The following is a 20,453-nucleotide window of genomic DNA, read 5'->3' as shown; positions in this document are numbered from 1 at the left end:
AAGACATTGTTATGTACCATGTTTTATTTCAACAACAACAATAATGTACAATTAAATTACACAATATGTAAAAGCGATGATAAATCAATCATTTCATAGACAAAAAGCTATAACTTTATACAACATTCAATGTTTTGATTGAAGAACCAACTTGTGAGAGAGGTGTGTCCTCGCCGCCTCCGGCCGTGCAGCCGATGTTATACTTTTGTTCAAATCGCTTGTCTTATGATGAGTAAACATTAAATGCTCAGCAGCTGCGTATAAAACTGTATCCTAATTTTAATGTTACTGGCTCACTCGGCAGACTTAACATACAAACTAAAAATAAAGACTAACATTTATGAACACCACATGTGTATCTTGTTTGTCTATTCTAATGTAAAAGAACACGATAACGTCAATTATTACGTAGTTAACGAAATCTTACAACTTATTGTTTAATATAAAAAAATGGCATCTATTTAGTAATAATTAAGTCTTAGGAACTTTCTGTAAAATCACATAATCACAAAACCTCTTCTGCCGAACTGAAGAACTCAAAATACGGATATTTTAGATAAAACAAAGTGGTCGACGCATGCGCAGTGATCAGATCCGAGGGTATCAGACCCTTATGGCCCTGCACACACCACAGAGACCAAGACAGGACTCACGTGGCCACAACTTCGCCTGATTTACGATTCGGTCGTCGAATCTCTCGGACTCTACTGGCAAGTTGATAATACAACTTGTTTGTTAATTTTTTTGTACATAATATTGTTTCCTAGTTACTTGCATAGAGAGAAATGGGGCTTAAATACATAAACACTTTCGTTTGTGTATGGTAGACATGAAATGCGTCCCCCGCTGCCGGTGCGGGGTAGCACCACTTGAACACGTGGCTGCTGGTGGCGCGCCGTTCTGGAGACCGGACCGAATCTCATTACAATAATATTAACTTCGGACGTTTACCGACACAATTATTCTGCGTACTTACTTAATAACTGAAATTGTATTGCATTTCATGATATAAAATAGCTCCTAACTAATATATAGTCGCTATTTACAGGCGACGTCCTCTGCGAACTAAAGCGAGGCAACTAGATCCGTGGAGGCGCCTCCGCCCGCTCGCACGGCCGGTACTTACTTATATGTGTTAAACATAGATACATATTTACGTCGCACGATTATTCATACCTACACAGTAAGTAATATAAATAAAATGGTCCGAGCGTCGGCGCATCACCACGTGAAACTCGAGCGAGCACGGTAGTTACTGTAAAGCGTACACTAGAAGAGCTCGGCTGCCACTTGAACACTCGCCGATGCGGCGGCGGCTCTGCTCTGCTCTGCTGCACACGCAACTAATCACATATCTACCTAACTTTAGCACCAAATGTCGCCCCGCCCCCTGCCCCGCCCACTGCACCACACACACACACACACACACCTCATCGGTGGGATTGAACTGCATTCATCCAGTTTTACTTATTAGTATATTGCAAAAATAACAGATTTACTATTTACATTTTGTAGAAAAATATAGCGAAGGCAAATGAACATAAATATCGTAAAAAATATCGATAATTCGCTATTAATTCTACTTTAATTTCATAATGAGGGTAGCAATACAACGGTGGAGATGTCTTTTGGGACGAGAGGACGCTGCGCCCGCACTTCAATGGAAACTAATTAGAAAGGGAACGAAGCACTAGGTTGCAGTAATTCGGGCCGGGAGCCGCCGCGCCTGCACGACAACAGACTCGCTCCTCTTTGCCGACTGGAACCTGTAATTGTAAGCATTTTGTTAATACAATAGTGAGTGCGTTGAATGAGGGATGCAGGACGTTAGTGTGGAGTGGTACCGCGGTGTGGTGGGCGTGGTGTGGGTGGTGGGCGTGCGGCGTGCTGCGCGCAGCTCACTGGAAGTGCAGCGGCAGCGCGAGGCTGTAGAGCGAGGGTCACCGGCGCGGCTCCGACACGTACACCGACACCGTGGAGTCCTTGGCGCCCACGCCCAGCGCGCATCTAACAAACGACCGCACATAACTACACACTCACAAACTCGAGGGACCGATCAGTCTCGTCCGTGACGTGTGACGTGTGACGTGATACCTTAGAGGGTGAAATGTGAGGCAGGAGACGGGGCCGATGCGGGCCCCCATGAACCCCTCGTGGAACTTGATGGTGTTGAGCGGCGTGCCCTTCAGGTCGTAGATGCTGATGCACTGGTTCACGGAGCCGCTGCGCCCGGCAAAATCGGAACACGTTTAATATTTAGTATGCCTTAACAATTAGGGGGAGTGGAGGAGGAAGCGGCGGTAACGTACCAGGCGAGCAGGTTGCAGAGCGGGTGCAGGTCGAGCGCGGCGAGCGGGCCGGGCGCGCGCACCACCTCCCGCGCCGCCAGCTTGCGCGTGTCGTACACGCGGACCACGCCCTCCGCACTGACACACACACACACACACGCACACCTCGTTACACTGCTACTAACATTATTCATCATTACAAACACTATTTAAATTTCTCTTTGAAAAAAATGTTATGCGTTTGCTTTTTTTTACAAGATGGAGTAAAAATATTGGGGACCGGAGGCAAACGGATACGTATAGCGGAAGTGAACTTTACGAGGGCAAAGACAAAGAAGGTGCAAATGTAGTTAGAGTGAGACCATCCGGTGAGCAGCGTGTGGGGCTGGTGCGCGCGGTGCGCCGCGCACAGCACGGGCGCGGCGTGGTCGTGCAGCGTGAAGACGGGCTCGGCGGGCGCGCGCTCGTCCCACGCGCGCACCGCCCCGTCCGCGAACCCGCACGTCAGCAGCGGCCCGCGCCACAGCGACGTCGCCGCCGCCTCCGTCTCTGCACAGAGGACGCGGTGAGTGCTTCATCCCGCACCCTCACCCGCACCTCCACCCCGACCGCACCAGAGAGTGCGGCTCCTCACCCGTGCCGATGTCGCAGCTGAGCATCTCGGCGTCGGCGTCCCAGAGACGCACGGTGCCGCAGAGGCCGGCCAGCGCCAGCGAGCGGCGCGTCTCGCTCCAGCGCAGCAGCACGGCGGGCGGGCCGGCGCTGGTGCCTGCCGCCCCGCTCGCGCCCCCCGCCCCGCCCATGCCGCCCATACCCACCGACACTGCGCATCGCAACATTACATTCTCAAACTGTATCCTTCCTTCATCCATATCCTTCTTTCAATATTTTAAAAAGGGTACATTTCATTTATACAAATAAACAAAATTCTTGGAGTCTCCCTGCCCGAGTGACCCCTGCCCTATCAAGTGGAGGCGATTTTCCCCATTTTCATATTTTAATATTATAAATAATATAATGATAGGGGAATTGACAAAATAAGTAGCTTAAAACTGTTCCTCGGACTAAATATACGCATGATATATAAAAAAAACTAAATAATAATATGAAAAGGTGACAAAGAAACATTTAAAAATGCTACAGATGCTAACAACTATAACCGACATATATTAACAGAAGATAAGCCGTTACAGCTAACTAACTAACTAAGCAATTAGGTATATTATTTTGATATAAACGAAAAAGTAAACCAAAGTGCTACGAGAGTAAGTTACAAAAATATATGAATTAGGGTTTACAAGTTCAAATAAAAGAAATGAAATGAAGCGAGCAGAGTAGCGAGGTCGCGCGACTCACGGTTGGGGTCGGAGTGGCGAGCCTTGGCGGCCGCCTGCCGCTCCTCCGCGCTGATGAACTGCTCCGACACCAGCTGCGCTAGACCTGCCACACCACCACCACCACGCCACACACACACTACATTTAGCTTCACCTCCCCCCCTCTCCCTCTCTCTCTCCTCGCACATATATCACACACCCGGCACGTGCCGGAACTTTCTTATTCTAAACATTCCCATCTCACACAAGTATATCCTTCATCAAAGTTTAACATCAAGCAATATATTTCAATAGATAATTAGATCCGGCCGACTGTTCAGTGTGAATGTGAATGATGATCGTGTGCATGTCGTGTAGATGCTTACTGTAGAGGGGCTGTGCGGGGGGCGGGCGGTAGTCAGCGGCGGGTCGCACGGGCAGCGCGCGCCAGGCCGCCGCCAGCGCCGGCGCGCTGCCGCTGCCGTTCTCCGAGGGCCTGTGTACCAGGCACACGCGCTCATTATATATCAGGGGTGATGGCGAGCCGGAAGCGAGCCGGAAGCGAGGCGGGGCGACGGTACCTGTAGACGGCGAGGTTGCCGGTGTGCGAGGCGACGGCGAGCAGCGCGCGCTCGTGCGCGTTCAGGTAGGCGAGCGCCGTGATGCGGCCCCACGTGCGCCGCCACGACCCCACGCAGATCTTGGCCGCCGTGCCCCAGTCCCAGATGCTGGCGCGCGGCACACGGACCACATCAGAGATTAGCACACCGCATACGAACACGATCACTATATGATTCAGTGCGAGAGGGGCGCGTACCCGAAGGTGTCCTTGAAGGCGACGGCGAGGTGCTGCTCGTAGGGGTGGAAGAGCACGACGGCGGGCGGCAGCGGACAGCGCGAGTGGAAGGTCTGCGTCTCGAGCCGCGCGCCGCGCCCCGCCAGGCCCGCGCGCAGTGCTGCAACACACGCACCGCCACCGTCACTCTGCTGCCAGCTGCCTGCTGCCAGCTGCCTGCTGCAGCGCACGCCGGCACCACGTACCTCTCGCGTCGCGGCGCAGGCTGCGGTTGCGCGCGCGCCGCCACACGCGCTCGTGGTGTGCGCGGCTCTCGGAGTCAGCGTCCCCGCCCCCCGCACCACCCGCCTCGCCCTCGCCGCCCTCGCCCCCCTCGCCGCGAGCGAACTGCGCCGTCGCCCACTCCACGAACTCCGTGCTTACTATTGCCTTCTTTGTACTTTGACCTGACACGAGCGGTAACACGTCAAAATATAAAAGCGAAAATATTTAACTATAACAAATAAGTTTTAAGATATGAGATCGTTTAGTTATCCTGCGGCGTAGGAGCGTGCTGCGTACTCACTAGAGTTGGAGGAGGTGGAGTCGCGGTCTCGGTGCGCCACCGAGTCCTCGGATATGGTGTGCGGCAGGCCGGACTTGCCGCGGCGGTGACCTGCGGAACAGAACAGACGCTGACACACGTGTGGGGGCGGGGGTGGAGGCGGGATGCGGGGGCGTGGCGGGCGGGCGGATATTTACCCATGGTGGGCAGCGTGCGCGTGTCGGGGTGGGGCGAGTGCGGCGAGTGCGGGGCGTGCGCGAAGGCGGCGGGCCGCGTATTGGGCGAGGGGGGCAGCGAGCTGGAACCGCTGCCGCTGCTGCTGCGCACCGCCTCCGCTTCGCGACTCACGTTATCCACCTGCGCACGAGAACACTTCGTTTCTATTTTATCCCCCGCCGGGATAGCGGCAGGGTTATCTGTCGCCAGTTACCTGGTTGGAGATGTAGTTGATGATGTCGGTGGCCATCTGCGAGACCTGGGGGTGCGGCTCCTTGGCCATGCCGCACAGCGCGCTCCACAGCTTCATGTACACCGAACCGAACCCTGCACGAAGTCAACGCATTACTGTACCACATTGTACAAGACATTCACAATCTGTACAACTTCGATAATTCTCATCGATCACTATATTTTAATGACATGTTTTGTCAATATTATAATTTTAAAAATAACATAGTAGGGTGATAGTGAGGGGAGCTGTTCGTACCGTACGCGGGCAGCGCGAGCGCAGCGTGGGCGTGTCGCGCGGGGAGCGGCGCACGAGCGGCCGCCAGCGCGTCCTGCCCCGCCTCCACGCGCCCGCCCCCGCCCCCGGCCCCGCCCACTCGCGAATCTCTGCACATACACACCATTATATCATTGTTACTTTACACAACCGGTCGCAGGGCTACAACTTTCATTTAAAACTGCATTTCTATAATGAATTAACCTTAACTGAATTTTTATTTGTGTATTTTTTTTAAATTGTTATATATTTGCACAAAATCATAGGTTAATTGTTTATAACATCAAGCCATCATGTATGAAGAGAGATATGGTCAATTAACCTTCAACTTACTTGGTACTTCTCCTCATCCTTTCTTGTATATAAACGGCGATGAAATGTTGTTCGAATATTAAAACCAGCCACTGGAGAGCTGAAAAGGAAACAGTAGATTCATAATGTGTGTGTGATGGAGATGTAGCGAGCGTGTGTTGTGTGTGTTGTGTGTGCGGCGCGTACCGGCGAGCAGCTCTGCGCGCACGAGGGGGGAGGCGTCGGGCGGCAGGCGCGCGGCCAGCTGCACGCCCACCTGCTGGTCGAGCGCGTTGGCGTGCTCGGTGCGGCCGGCGCACCCGCCCGCCGCCACGAAGGTGCCGAGGGCGAAGGCGCAGGCGGCGCGCACCTCGGGCTGCGGGTGGTGCAGCAGCGCGTACAGCTTCTCGTGCGCCAGGTCGCGCACGCCGGCCCAGCGCGCCGCGTCGTAGTTGCGCCACAGCCGGCCCAGCCCCACGCACGCCCACTGCCGCAGCCGCGCGCTGCCGTCCGTCAGCTGCTCCAGGCACAGCGATATCATCGAACCCTGACCCATACGACAAATACATTATTCTTATTATATGCCCGCTGCGATTAGCAGGACTCAAGAGATAGATAGAAGATGCAGAGAGAGAGAGAGAGAGAGAGAGTTACCTGCAGCGCCGCCTCCTGGCCGGCGGGGTAGTTGTCCACGATGCCGGCCAACACGAACGCCGCGAGCGTGCGGTGCTCGCTCTGCACACGACACATACACACATTCACACTTACTATATCAAATAAATTCAAGTCACACAAAATATATTGTCATATAATAAATAAACTCACATCCACAGATGGATCCTGTAGTATCGACAGGAAGTATTTGTGACCTTTCGCGTTCACCAAATCCACTTGACAGCTCTGCAAATCAAATATTAAATATATAATTAAATGTGTGTGAACTCAACAAATATTAGGAGAGACATAAAATAAATATATACAGTACTAGAATAATGTCAAACTGCCATCATATGAAAACTGTTTCGTCTTCTTTATCTATATTATGAGATTGGCAATTGAATTGTGTATCTGACTTTGGGCAGAGCATCGGGTCACTGGAGCTGTGTGTACAACGTATACACACCGGGTCCACGGCGATGATCTTGGCCCAGATGTAGACCATGGAGGCGCGGAGGTCGTGTGCGGAGGCCTGCAGCAGCTTGAGCATGTAGGGGAAGATGCCGACGGCGAGCACGGCGCGCACCGCCCACGCGCCCAGCGCCAGGAAGCGGCACAGGATCTGCAGCGCGCGCACGCGGTGCAGCGTGCTCAGCAGCACCTGCAGCACCATCGGCAGCTGGTCCGGCGGCGGTCGGCACGCAGACCCTGCCCACACGCACACACCATGCGTCACGACATAACATTGCCTTTACGATAAGTAAAAACAGAAAAAATACATGATTAAAAATAGAATGAATGTTAAAGAGCTCTACTTACACTTGCCGAGGTCGAGCCAGACTTGGAAGGCGGTGAGCTGGTCGCGGAAGAAGGGCGAGTGGCAGTAGTCGGGCGGGCGGTCGGCCAGCAGCGCGGGCAGCTGCGCCAGCGCCAGGTCCAGCGTGTGCTCCCAGCCCGCCCACAGCGGGTGCGCCGCCAGCGAGGGCAGCGCCGGGGACGACACCGGCGTGCAGTTGTACGATCTGCAACATATACCTCATGTAGATGAACGAACGTTCTCAATGTACAAGTAACATAAATAGAGAGAGAGAAAGTTGCCTCATGATCCTGTCGGCGAGCAGGAAGTTTCTGCAGAGGCTGGCGGTGAGCAGGTCGGCTCGGAAGAGCTGCTGGAAGAGGTCCGGCGGCAGCGAGCTCCACGCTATCGTGTCCGTGATCGCCGTGAAGATCCAGTTGAGCTCGCCCAGCATAGTGCGCCGGTCGCTCACCTGCCCCGGGATCCTGCGACACACACACCCTCAGTACCGCCTCCTTCACTACTCACACTGTCACATTGTCACACCGGCACAGGAGCGAGGTGCACTAACTTGTCTATGAGGTCGAGCAGGTCGTGCGTGGCGACGCGCACGCGGCTGCGCAACACGAACCACTTCATGGCCATCTTTACGGGGGTGGTGAGGCAGGCGGTGAACAGGTCCGCGGGCAGCTCGGGGCTCATGGGCAGCGTCTGGCCGGCAGCGCACGCGCCCAGCTGGATGCAGTTGCGGTACGACACCGCCGCGCCCGCGCCGCCGCCCCCGGCCCCGCCCCCGACCCCGCCCGCGCCCGCGCTGGGCCCCGCCCCCGATCCCGACCCCGAGGCCGCCGTATCGCGCCCGCTGGACGCCTGCATCTAATATTAATATCTCATACATATCTCTTAACTTATTTAATGAACTCTACTCTAGTATAATAATATATTACTGGGACTTGTATGTACCTCATAATCGCGTTCGTGTTGTTCAGCGAACTGCTTGAAGTTATCGACGATGATGCCGGCGTTGGAGCAGTCGTAGACGTAGAGGGAGGGCGCGCCCATCCACGTCTGCAGGTCGTACATCGACAGCGGGATGTACTGAGTGTACGCCTGACACACAAACATACCATACCGTACCATACACCATGTACACAGATACACATGTGAACACTTGCTTAACTTTGAAAATACACTCATACCCTGTTGAAGACCCATATCTCGCCCTGGTTAGTGGGCTTGGGCACTCCATGTCCATTGTAATGGAACAGAACTCGTTCATCCTTGGCGTTGCGGCGCAACGAGCAGCATAGCTTCTTGATCTACAATCAAATTCACACATTGTACAACTGCATTTCAAAATCAATTTCATTTTATAACTCGGAAATTTAGTTGTCTAAGACTAGATAAAAAAGAATTAGGATCCTTCTAAAAATAAGATGCCAGTGATATTACAGGTACATAAAGATTGTTTAAGAAGTTTGTTAACAGAATAATTGCAAAATCGTGTAGTGGCGGTCGGTATTTAGACGGCCGTCTCAAGGTCGCTGCGGTCCGGCGAACTAATTAGCCTAATTTGACCAAATTACCAGTGACCTGACCCCATAAGGCTATGATGTCAATTTTTGCAAACTGAGCTGAGTCTTAATTATTTACATACAAATGCATGAAGCAAGTGCCTTTTACTATTTATCAAAGATAGAATTAACTTTAAAAAAAAAAATTTTCTAATGTCTTGAATTGTTTGCACCGACATCCACTCAAGGCAGTAATCTTGCACAATGTTGTGCTTTAGTTATCAAAAACCATCCTGTATTATATTATATTCTGAAATAAGAAGTGAGTTGCACACTGACCTCATCACTAGTGGGGTCAAGGGACTGCTTGTATCGCGCGCGCGGCTGCCAGCGCTCGTACTGTGACTGCAGCGCATGCCCGATACTCTCCAGTGCCTTACCCGGGGACAGTGAGTTGGGATCTGTACACATATTATACTACTTTACAAATTGCATGCTATTTTCATTCCAAACTGGTGTTAGGTAGAAATATGATTAATAATGTTATGCAATGGTTCAACTTTTACTATAATTTCTTGAAGACACATTTGGACAGAAATATTACACAGTTAACAATAATAAAACTTTATAATTTGCATTTTTTTCTTGTCTATGGACCATGACCTTTGAAAGATGTAGTTGTACGTAAAAAATATTAAACAAGAGTTTTTTGTTAATGTACTTGTGCTAATGTATTTTAGACTAATCTCTAAAATAGTTTTTATATTCTGAAAATATGACATTTAAAAATAACTAATATGATTAGGGTAATCAAGTATGCAGAACAGTTACAGAATAATTAATACATAATTCAAGACCCATAACAACTGATACACAGCTCTTTTGAATGTTTTACAGACATACTCACCTATCCAACATTCGAGTCTGGCACAGGGCTGAGTCTTCACCACATCAGGAGGATCCACACCCACATTGAGGCACAGGACCAGCGCTACACAGTGTGTCTTGTACTGAGACAAATATGACATGTGTTAATGACAAACCTAAACATTAAATAACAATAAATTAATGACTTAAATGTATTTGTACTGAAGTTAATAATTATCAATCACATACTTTTATAAAACAACTGCTCCAGTATATATTTCATATGTTAAAGTTAGGTACTTGGTAGTTATCATTAATCATAAAGGGGAGTTCATTAGTTTAAAGTGTGTTAAATATTTGTTGATTGGACCAAAGGTGGTGGTTATGATAATAGGGGAGGCAATTTACATACAACTATAGAGGTTCCACTGTATTTTTATTATATTATCTGCATATAAACCAGCAATATTTGTATAACAACAATAAGAATGTCACATTGTAAGCAATTTTTGTATAAACAATTATGCCATTCCTTATCACCTTATAGATATTGTAAATTGTTGAACAGTAAAATATTGCTTCTTTAAAAATTATGAAGAATTTGACAATTTATGTTGGGCGTAAATAAGTTAATAATATCTATCAAATTATAATTACTTTATAAGTTTACATTTGTGCACTAATACCGTAAAAATCGTATATAAACATTATGTTTGACATACAAATATTGACATTTTATTTTTAAAATTATGTAAACAAAACATCAATAATAACAAAATGATATCTTTTATGAATCGTGCTTTATGTATAAAAATTACTTAATTTTAATACATTATACATGGTAGAAAACGTAAGGCATCCATCCCATGTGCGTTTGTTTTCAACGTAACGTGTCCTTCAGCAAGTTATACGCAATTGACATTTTTGCACAAAATTTACAAGGTTATTTGAATTTCTACCTTTTCTTTAACTCTCCAAGAGTGCTCTTCGCGTTCTGCACCTTTAATAGGTTCAATGTGTCTAGGTTTATCAAAACTTAGAGGCAAATCGTCTTCAGAGTCCGAACACTCACTATCTGTCTGCCCACTATTTTTCTCCTCATCTTTAACAGCAAGATAAGGAGGCATTTCTGTCATTGTCACTTAAAACTTGAACACGTTTACTTCTATTCTTAATGTTCAACGCACAATAATACGTAAAGAAAACATTTTTTAAACTTCACAGGATCATGTGCGCGTCCATTTTTCAACACCACATGGGAATAAACAATAAAGAGCTGTCTCTTTCTACGCATGGGTCATTCAGGTTGCCAAGTAATATTTTTCAAGTTTTCATTTTTCCGCTTTCAATAAATTTAATTTTAACCAATTTGAACTTAATATTTTTATTGTAATAGAAGTAAATAAAAAAATGTCGATATGGTCAATATTGCGATCAAAGGGTGATCATAATATGTTGGTGACGGTTTATTCAGAAACAAATTATACAAAGAGGAATAAAATGATATTTCAAAAAGCATTTTTGTTACGTTACAAGGAAAAATACTTATCACCCAGCAATGAGTTTAAGTTTAAGCACCTTCCCTTCAAAAGGCATGAACTCCTTGAAAATGTGACTCCTTTTTTCCTTGGAATCTTTACGTACATATAATGAATAGTATATAGCATAGTTTTAGACAACGAAATTCTAACATTACTATATAGCTATTTTACGTACACCTCAATGTCGGTTATGGGAGCTTCTTTATCACATTTTCAAAGGATTCATCCTGTCGTTCTTTTTTACTCATTTCTTCATCCTTTTACTTTTCACATGCCAAATCGATGAAATATCGCATTTCTAACATCCTCTTTCAAATCCCACTATTACTCAGTACTGGCTTTACTGGCCGGACTGGGGCGCTACAGGTCTGTGAATTACATAGTTTAACCACGTAACCTTAACTCACCCCCCTCCCCAAGGATTGTTAAAAAAGGGGGCGCTATTGGAATATCGCCCAGGGCTTTTAAACCTGCACTGCTATTACAATATACCAATAGATGGATGTTTGCTTGAATTTATCTCCGGAATGGCTTAACGGATTTTGATGAAATTTGGCCCACATGTAGATCAAAGTCTGGAAGAACCCTAGGCCACCTATTTGTTTTTTTTACTCAGCGCGGACGGAATCGTGGGCGACAGATAGTTTAATCAAAAAACGTGCGAAGAATTCACGTATGAATGATAGCCTCTGAAAACCATTAACCAGGTAAGAAAAAAAGAAAAATAATAATGACTTATGATTTAATATTCTGAGGTGTGAACTAATACCAGGAAAAAACACAAGCCACCTCATTTCAAAGCACCACAATTACTGATAGTGTCATATAAATAAACAAATTAGCAAGGCAAACATATTATTACTATATATATATTAATTAATCAGTTAACAGTATTAATGTTTACATGGAAAAATATTGGTTAATTTAATATACAGTCCTATTTTAATAAATGTTGAGCAGAAAAGACATCACATTTTAACTGCACTGCACACATAACAATTATTACACAAAATACCGTTGGGCAGACAATCTATGTGGAATGAATGCCTACAATTGTATACTATGAGGTTTGAGGCATTGGACAAGTCCCGGACAATGATCCTGCCTTGACATACATGGCACAAGAAGTCATCTGTCACTGATATACCTCTCTGTTGGCCAACTATCAATTTTTCATGTAAATCAAAATAGTTTCTGAGGGTGATAACTTTGCATGCCTCTTGCACTGACATTTGGAGATGGTAGTCACACATCATCTTTGCTAGACACTCCTTAAGATCCTTTATTTCACAGCCAGGTTGTATGTGCTGAATCAACATGCGTGGATCTACATAGTTGCCTATCCGTTTGAGTAGTAATGTGACACACTCAGGTTTGTCCACCGTCTGCTGGATGAGGTCAGTCCACAGCTCCTTATCATTATGCTCCTGGCAAAAGTTTATTGCTTGGTTTATATCATTTAACTTCTCTATTATAATCTGCAAAGCTTCTCTGGTATTACCGATCCTACTTAAAAGAAACACCATTTCTGGATAAAATTCGTTACTTTGACAAACATCTAGAGCTTCTTGAATAGGGTAGTTATCACTGCATCTTAAGAATGGCAACAATTTGGGTCGTGCATACTTTGCATATAAGTGGATAAGTTTTCCATGGTACCGTCCATTGGGCTCAATTTTGCTATAAGCATCTAGATACTTAAATAGGTATAAATCATGGTTTTCCAGCTGTTTCTCTACTACTTCAACTGGTATCTTTGTCTTGCCATGTTGCTTGTCTATGTCCTCAACAGGAAACTTCTCCAGTAGAATGGAAATGGCTCTATCACAGTCCAGTTGCATTAAATTGAGAATTTTGTCATATATTACAGTATGCATATCATGTTCTTTGATCAATTTAAAAACATCCATATGTTGTAAACTCAAGTAGGTAGTAAGGGCTTTATCAAACTTCTTTTGGTAGCAATAAAGCAAGGCTAATGCTTCCAAATAAACATTGTTATCCACTTTAGTGGTTAATAAATGTTCTAGAACCCAGTTAATAATTACGCCAGTTCTGTACAGAGATGGATTCCATTCCTTTACTAACTTGAGGAATCCTTGTGGATCTTCCTTTAGGTATTCATTTAAAATTAATTCATAAATGTGAGGACTTAACACTTGCTCAGAAACGCGAGGAATGTAGGCGCTAATGGCTCTCAATTGCTTTACTGCATCAAATTTAAGGATTTGATTTTCCCATAAAATTTTATCATTTTTGCATACTTTTGCACAGATTTTTGCTGCTGCTTCATATTGTTGATTGGTTAACAAATGATCCAAATAATCAACACCAACAGTAACTACAGAGTGCTGAGCAGTTTTGCCACCAACTTCATCTAACACTGCAATGGCTCTTTCAAACTCTCCTTTTTTGGTCAGCCAGTTGACTTTGTCGTCTATGTCATAAGGACTGGCAACTATTATTTCTTTGGGTGATACAATAAAAAATCGATTTTCTTCAATTAACATGTCTAAAAAGTAATCATTGCATGAGTATTCTTCATAACCTCGAATGTTTAATGTATCAGCTGAAAATTCATTAAATTCACAGTCTTTATAATCTGCTACAATAAGAATGGGTCTTTGAGATTTTCCAGTTTCCGGGTCAGGTTCCTTTGGGACACTGAGCAGCACAAGTTGATCATCCAAAGGGCCCAGGCCACTGATAAAATATTCCTTACTTTGAAAAGTATAAACAGGATCTACTAAGTATTCTGTGTCATCTCTCGTTTGTAATTCGATTGGGCTTCGTTTACGTATCAGACATATTCTTATTGTGTCAACCCACCCAATCATCAAAGTTTTGGGTGCAGACCAGAGTAAATTGCAACGAAAATCTTCTATGGATCTATTCAGACTTTTTTCCCATTGAATAAGACCTAAAGAACATCTAGCCACAAGGTCATAAACACGTACACCAACTTCGCTTGCCCACGCGACGAATCGGTCATGCCAGGCTATTGCTTGCACATAGCTCTCACACTCGCACAGAACTGTGCTGCGAAGACGATTCAAAAATGTCTTCTCATACAGAGTTAATTTATTATCACCTGTAACGTTAAAAAAATATATATAAATTTGATGGTTTTCCCTGATTTTGATATTAGATGATTTTACTTACTTTAATAGACTATTAAACATATATTTAAAATACAAATATATAGTTTATTATAAAAATTGATGTCATTTTTATTAATACCTGTTAAAAATCTTCTTCCAGATCCAGATTTGTAGTAGAAGGGATCCAAAGCCACTGACTTGACAACTCTGCTTAAAGTCAGGCTGTGAGTATTGTCATTGGAATATAAGCCATAAACTAAGACTTTGCCATCATCTGAACAACTTGCTATATAGTCTCCATTCTCATCTACAGATATCTTGTTAACGGCGATAGCGTGCGCTTGCAAGTCTTTCTGATTGTTACCTTGCGAAAATGGCACAGTGTTCCCTTCGTGGTCAAGGAGGTGTATGACTCCCCATTGGGTGCCGAGGCAAATAAACTTTGTATGCACACAAATACAGCTCACAGCATCAGTGACTAAAATATTTTGAACGTCATTACCCATTCTATCATATTTTAACTTCGGTTCCCCGTCCGAAGACATGTTATCATTACTCTCTTGATTTAAAGTCATGTTCATTTATAGTTGTTTCTGTTAATAGTGACAATTACATGATCGAATACTTCTGCTATAAATATTTTATAATTATTTCTTTTAGTGTTTTTCGTCGATTTCTGCGTTTTATTTCAAGTCCCTTTGTATTTTGGTATTTTAACTAAATGACAATTATGACATAAAGTTGTTTTGGGTTGCTATATCAGTTTTTAGTTTAGTACCATAGCACCTTTAATAAGTAACCTATCTGTTTTTAAATTCAAATATAAATTGTGATAACATTAATAAATTGAAGACAATATTCAATAACATTAACATAAAAATTTTCAAGACTTTCTTAAATTAGGTAGCTAAATAGAAATTTTAAAAAGTGCCATCGACAAAAATGGGCAAATTTACTTAGTAGCAATACAGGTAATCACTTTTTGCCTTTATTCGAATAACGCGCGAAAAAAATAAACAAAAACCGTCAGAAAAGTTTAAATATGAATTTAAGTAATTTCCACGAAATAACTGCACGGAAATATGAAAAACACTTATCAATCTTTGGTAGTAAAGTTTTAAAAGTTTTGGTTGAGCAAAACACCAAAGGTATAATATAATAATTATTTTTAATGGATCTTTGAAGTCATCGGAAGTTAATTAATCAAAGAAAATAGAGTGAAGGAACGAAATATATATTTTTTCTATTACAGATGACTTTCTTAACTACAGAAATCGTCTTAACAGAAACAGTACACGTCGATATTCTTATATCGAGTCCTCCAAGTAAGTTATTTATCAGCATAGGCGTCGTCAAGAGAGGGCAGGGACCGAGGATAGCTGCCTCTGCTAAAGAATGGGAAAATTATAAAATAGACATACACTACTAAAATAAACTTAGATGCCAACATTACAATACATCCACATAGATAACATAAAAATTATAATTCATTTTTTTATAAACGTATGGACCACATGGCGGGCAAGCGTTCCTTTTGGAATAAAATAACTATTACTACTACTTAGATTGCCGATTATTGGGATAGATACATCTAGATCTAAGAGCCCAGATCATCGGTTGGCGACGCCTTTGTTATTCAGTAATGTTTCTCCATATTCATACCTTATTTATTTAATAACTTTAGTTAATTACTTACATTTTTAAACATTTATAGCTTTACAAATGTCTTTCCTTTTCTGACAGCGAAAATAATGTTATCGATTTCATAAATTATAATTCGAGCACCGAGTGCCCCAATCTTCAAAACTCAGTCGATTTGACCGTTAGAAATACTATATCATTTGAAACTCCATCAATACATAAATCAAATGAACTTGTTAAATGTGTACGCGAAGATAGGCGTCTTGAAATAACTAAGCAAAAATTTACTTTAAATTCACCTTACAATGACATCGTACCAGTTCCGTCTGTTAGCACTTTATTAAACACTATAGATGACGAAGTACTTATCCAGGATAGCAAAACTTCAGATGATGCCGGGGAAGTATTGTGGGAGAATATGTTTGATACTGAATTACTACTGGATATTAACAATACAGAAAATGATAGTTGTAAAAATTATAGAAAGACATCGAAACTGTTCGAAACAGGGTTCCCTGATAAACCGGTAGAAAATAAAAACAGCAAAGAACGCGGAACTACAATTTCGAAAAAAAGGGTAAAAAATCGTCCCGGTGGTATTGAAGACGTCTTACCAAAAAAGGTAAAAAAAGTTCCCGAACTCAGCAAAGTAGTCAAACCGAATTTTCGAAAGCAAAAGTATTCTAAGAAAGTTAAGAAATGGCTAAATGATGTCGATCCAGCTAATCCAGTAGATGATACAGAGGTGGCAAAGGATGCCACCACGCGTGACAATGAACCAGAACAGGATACCGCAATGAAACAGGACAATTCTATAGAAATAACAGCTACAAAGATCATAGAGGGAAGTAAAACTAAAAAGACTGTACAAGCGCAATTAACGAATCAGAATGGCGTTATGAAATATTGCAAACCCAAAAATGTAAACGAAATAAGTAACGATGATAAAAGAAAATCTTTAATAGAAAATAGTAGTACTAAAGAAAAAAGTGTAAAGTCTAAATTTATTCCCCCGATTAAATCCCAAATTCTTGTTAAAGAGATTACTTACGAGATAGCAACATTTGAAAATGAACCTTCTAATAATTTCTTAAATTTCTTTGAATATAGTGACGAAGAAATAATTGTAACTCTTATTTATAGGTAAAATAAATAATCCCTACAATACAAGTCTGTATATTTCGATCACACGATAAAAAGTATAAAAATTGTAAATTATTTCACAGAAATGGCTTTTGTCAATTAAATAATCAGCACACCGAAGATGTGGAAGTCGTGGAGGGAATAATGTTTCTTGCTAACGATAAATATTATCATATTACAAATGCTTTACAAAATTATAGGTGTGAAGACAGTTTAAAATAAATGATGTTAGAATTGAATCACTATAATCTGAATTTATGTTTATTTATCACGTAAAAATATTTCAGAGATACGTTACAGACATTTATGAATAAAAATTCTTGGGTTTGTTACGAAGGGAAACATGTTATTACATATTTAGTAAATAAATTTGGGATTTCAATCGACGTGAGCAATTCAAAATTTCTTGATGTAAAGGTAAGACACTACTATGACTTAACGGATTAAAATGTTTTGTTAAATGTGGGATTAGTTCCGGACTTAAATACTTTGTTTCTTTTCCGCATTTAGGAAATATACATAATATCGTAAGTTAAACTTTGCAGGTCGGTGGGAGCCTTCTAGACCCCGACAATCCACCCAATAACTTTACAGAATTACAAAGAGTGATAGGTTACGTGCCGGAGTTTACCATAGCGACTGAGTGCTGCCTGCAGAAGGCGGCCTGGTACCTGGCGCTGTTGCACAACTGTTGGCAGAGACTCCGGCAATCGCTGCTCGATCAAGGCCTGTGGAAGGTCTTTGTAGATATCGAAATGCGAGTTTTACCTATCATTTCAGGTATTTCTAAGATTTACTAAGGCTAAATTAACCTAAAGCTTGATCAGTTTTTAGGTAATTCGGCTTTAGTTTTTAAGATGTCCTAGAAAAGATATATTTGTATAGAGTATAACGGTGTATAACGGAACCGCTCGATCAGAGATGGAGAGAGTGGGCGTGTGCGTCAACATGGAGAAGCTGCAAGTAATGGAGCGGGCGTTGTGTGAGCGCGTGAGGTCGGCCGAGCTGGCGTGCCACCGCGCGGCCGGCCGCGTCTTCCAGCTCACCTCCGCGCCGCAGGTCCGCGCCCTCCTCTACGACGAGCTGCAACTCCACTCCCACTGCAACCTCAACATCCGGGAGACCATCCGCAAGGGAGCTAAATCCACATCCGAGGCGATGGTTGCGACATTCATTTACTTGTTTTTTTAACTTTGTACCATTTGGATCATATACATTTTGTATCATCATCTTTTGCAGCTTCGAAGTTTGATGTACAAACACCCGCTGCCCAAACTGATCCTGGAGTACCGGCACCTGCAGAAGGCTCACAGCACCTTCCTGCTGGGGATAGCGCAGTGCGTGCACGATGGACTCGTCAGACCTGTGTGGTAACATTATTATATGTACTCAATTCACTAAGTTTTAAACATTGCGGTTTGGTTCCAGCATACATATATTAATGAAGGAAGGTCCTTGGAGCCGGACATTATTAAAACTAAATTTCTTTGTTTATTTCATGTTTTTGTTATCATATTGTTGATTCAATTATTTCATTTTTCGTCAAATTTCTGAGATTCTGTAATCAGGGAGCAGAACGCGGCTGCCACGGGCCGCATCGCCTGCAACTCTCCCAACCTGCAGGCCGTGCCCAAAACACCCTTCAACCTCACTTTGTTTCGCGAGGACGACGCCGCACACGGTATCGATTACTTTTCAATCGCTTTGATTCTTACTTTATTTACTTTTACATAATGTAAGGATTTTGGATTTTGTTTGATAAAGAGGAGGAAGCCCTGAACCTGCGGTCGGTGTACGAGAGCCGCTCGGGCTGGCGGCTGGTGGCGGCGGACTTCCGGCAGGTGGAGTGCCGCGTGTTGGCGCTGGCGGCCGGGGACGTCCAGCTGCTGGACGCGCTGCGCTCCCCCGACCTCTTCACGCTGCTCGCCGCCACCTGGTCCACACGCACACACTTTATTGCATAACCTTAACAAGATTGAAGCGCTTGGAAATTTGACTCGAGTGCATTTTCAATTGTAACGTTAGGTGTGGGAGGGGTGGGGGTGGGGGTGGGTGTGTTGATCTGTACTAAGTCTGTGTCGTGTGCGGCGGCGCAGGCTCGGCAAGGAGGAGGCGGCCGTGAGCGGCGAGGAGCGCGAGCGCACGAAACGCGTCGTGTACGCCAGCATGTACGGCGCCGGCGCCAACAAGCTCGCCGACGTGCTCGGCCTCGGCTACGAGCGCGCGCTCGAGGTCGCCGCCAGCTTCGACCGTCAGTGTCGCTCTCTACCGATTGTTCTACCGAACAGCACGATGTGCGGCGAGCTGACGGTCGTTATCTCAGGCGCGTTCCCGTCGCTGAGGAGGTTCGGGCGCGAGGTGGTGGCGCGGTGCGAGCGGGACGGCACGCTGCGCACGCCCTGCGGCAGAGCGAGACACTTCCCGGACATCGCGAGCGGGAACGCGGGCGCCCGGGCGCGGGCCGCGAGGAGAGCCGTCAACTTTGTCGTACAAGGTCAGCTTGAGCCGCGGTACGTTCGCGCGGCGCTCGGTGTCGGTGCACGGCGGCGGTGAGCCAGACGTTGTCGATCGTGTGTCAGGGTCCGCGGCGGACGTGTGCAAGATGGCGATGGTGTCGAGCGTGTGCGCGCTGGCGGGGCGGCGGCCGGCGCTGCGGGCGCGCCTGCTGCTGCAGATACACGACGAGCTGGTGTGGGAGGTGCACCAGGAGGATCTGCACCGGGCCGCAGGTACGCACCGCTCCCGCGTACTGAATGTTCACACAGTACACCTGTTATGTTTTACAGTAATCACGATTTCAAGGGTTTCGAAGGTAATAAGACACTTTTGTTTAAAGCGACAATTTTTTTAAAGTGTGCCTCTTTTTGGTTTTCATATATTTCGTTGCAAGAGCAACCTATTCCTTTTTTTTTGGGAGTTTTCTTTTATCGGAGGAATGCAATAAAGTGGTAGTACATTTTGATATAACAGCAGTGATACAGAGTGCGATGGAGGGGTGCGGGTCGCTGTGCGGGGTGCCGGCGCCGCTGCCGGTGATGCTGCGCTGCGGACACAACTGGGGGGAGATGGAACTATTTACTCCACAGACAGAATAAACTATAAAAACGAATACTTGTCTGTGATTTATTTTAAAAAAAGAGTACTTTTACCTTACAGCGTAACAAGTCCTGATATCTTAAACAAAATATCTTAAATATTCTTAATGGATGACTTTATCCCCGCGCTGCTTGTCTCAT

The 20,453-nt window shown here is 44.7% G+C and overlaps 3 protein-coding genes and 1 long non-coding RNA gene across 4 annotated transcripts; 2 read left to right on the top strand and 2 right to left on the bottom strand.

Moving 5' to 3' along the window:
- Positions 1–6: 6 nt before the first annotated feature.
- Positions 7–11,495, bottom strand: raptor (regulatory associated protein of MTOR complex 1). Its single transcript, XM_013313835.1, has 29 exons — positions 10,751–11,495; positions 9,832–9,934; positions 9,264–9,385; positions 8,610–8,729; positions 8,374–8,520; positions 8,258–8,286; positions 7,982–8,176; positions 7,713–7,895; positions 7,434–7,636; positions 7,081–7,322; positions 6,783–6,857; positions 6,612–6,692; positions 6,165–6,504; positions 6,000–6,078; positions 5,649–5,776; positions 5,373–5,485; positions 5,140–5,299; positions 4,964–5,053; positions 4,644–4,844; positions 4,420–4,558; positions 4,184–4,330; positions 3,989–4,098; positions 3,645–3,728; positions 2,923–3,111; positions 2,651–2,837; positions 2,310–2,426; positions 2,095–2,223; positions 1,845–2,007; positions 7–1,766 (listed from the first exon to the last, which is right to left on the bottom strand). Exons 1-28 carry the CDS (start codon positions 10,925–10,927, stop codon positions 1,941–1,943), a joined length of 3,957 nt encoding a protein of 1,318 aa, XP_013169289.1. The 5' UTR covers positions 10,928–11,495; the 3' UTR covers positions 7–1,766; positions 1,845–1,940.
- Positions 11,496–11,922: 427 nt separating this feature from the next.
- LOC106119076 (uncharacterized) lies at positions 11,923–14,837 on the top strand. The gene is made up of 3 exons (XR_001227949.1): positions 11,923–12,039; positions 14,594–14,657; positions 14,747–14,837. It is a non-coding gene; the product is annotated as an uncharacterized LOC106119076 (long non-coding RNA).
- On the bottom strand, positions 12,070–15,173 carry lt (vacuolar protein sorting-associated protein light). Its single transcript, XM_013313935.1, has 2 exons — positions 14,573–15,173; positions 12,070–14,423 (listed from the first exon to the last, which is right to left on the bottom strand). The coding sequence occupies exons 1-2, from the start codon at positions 15,012–15,014 to the stop codon at positions 12,301–12,303; spliced, it is 2,565 nt and encodes an 854-aa protein (XP_013169389.1). The 5' UTR covers positions 15,015–15,173; the 3' UTR covers positions 12,070–12,300.
- A 162-nt stretch (positions 15,174–15,335) lies between these two features.
- Positions 15,336–20,207, top strand: LOC106118797 (uncharacterized). The gene is made up of 12 exons (XM_013313544.1): positions 15,336–15,581; positions 15,686–15,758; positions 16,177–17,217; positions 17,301–17,417; positions 17,505–17,634; positions 17,763–17,997; positions 18,137–18,378; positions 18,457–18,587; positions 18,786–18,898; positions 18,982–19,153; positions 19,314–19,711; positions 19,797–20,207. Exons 1-12 carry the CDS (start codon positions 15,476–15,478, stop codon positions 20,066–20,068), a joined length of 3,030 nt encoding a protein of 1,009 aa, XP_013168998.1. The 5' UTR covers positions 15,336–15,475; the 3' UTR covers positions 20,069–20,207.
- The last annotated feature ends 246 nt before the right edge of the window (positions 20,208–20,453 follow it).

This window comes from Papilio xuthus, unplaced genomic scaffold (assembly GCF_000836235.2).
Source record: "Papilio xuthus unplaced genomic scaffold, Pxut_1.1 DF827542.1, whole genome shotgun sequence".
Lineage (NCBI taxonomy): Eukaryota > Metazoa > Arthropoda > Insecta > Lepidoptera > Papilionidae > Papilio > Papilio xuthus.
This window is presented reverse-complemented; position numbering and strand designations above follow the sequence as displayed.

Bases quoted from the DNA above. Each gene is read 5' to 3' on its own strand.
- raptor (XM_013313835.1), bottom strand. From the start codon at position 10,927: ATGACAGAAATGCCTCCTTATCTTGCTGTTAAAGATGAGGAGAAAAAT. The intron at 9,935-10,750 runs GTAGAAATTCAA...TATTTGTCTCAG, and splicing joins CTTGGAGAGTTAAAGAAAAG to TACAAGACACACTGTGTAGC. The intron at 2,838-2,922 runs GTGAGGAGCCGC...TCCTCTGTGCAG, and splicing joins CAGCTGCGACATCGGCACGG to AGACGGAGGCGGCGGCGACG.
- lt (XM_013313935.1), bottom strand. From the start codon at position 15,014: ATGAACATGACTTTAAATCAAGAGAGTAATGATAACATGTCTTCGGAC. The intron at 14,424-14,572 runs GTATTAATAAAA...TTAACGTTACAG, and splicing joins TGGAAGAAGATTTTTAACAG to GTGATAATAAATTAACTCTG.
- LOC106118797 (XM_013313544.1), top strand. From the start codon at position 15,476: ATGAATTTAAGTAATTTCCACGAAATAACTGCACGGAAATATGAAAAA. The intron at 17,418-17,504 runs GTGTGAAGACAG...AAAATATTTCAG, and splicing joins AATGCTTTACAAAATTATAG to AGATACGTTACAGACATTTA. The intron at 18,379-18,456 runs GTTGCGACATTC...CATCTTTTGCAG, and splicing joins AATCCACATCCGAGGCGATG to CTTCGAAGTTTGATGTACAA.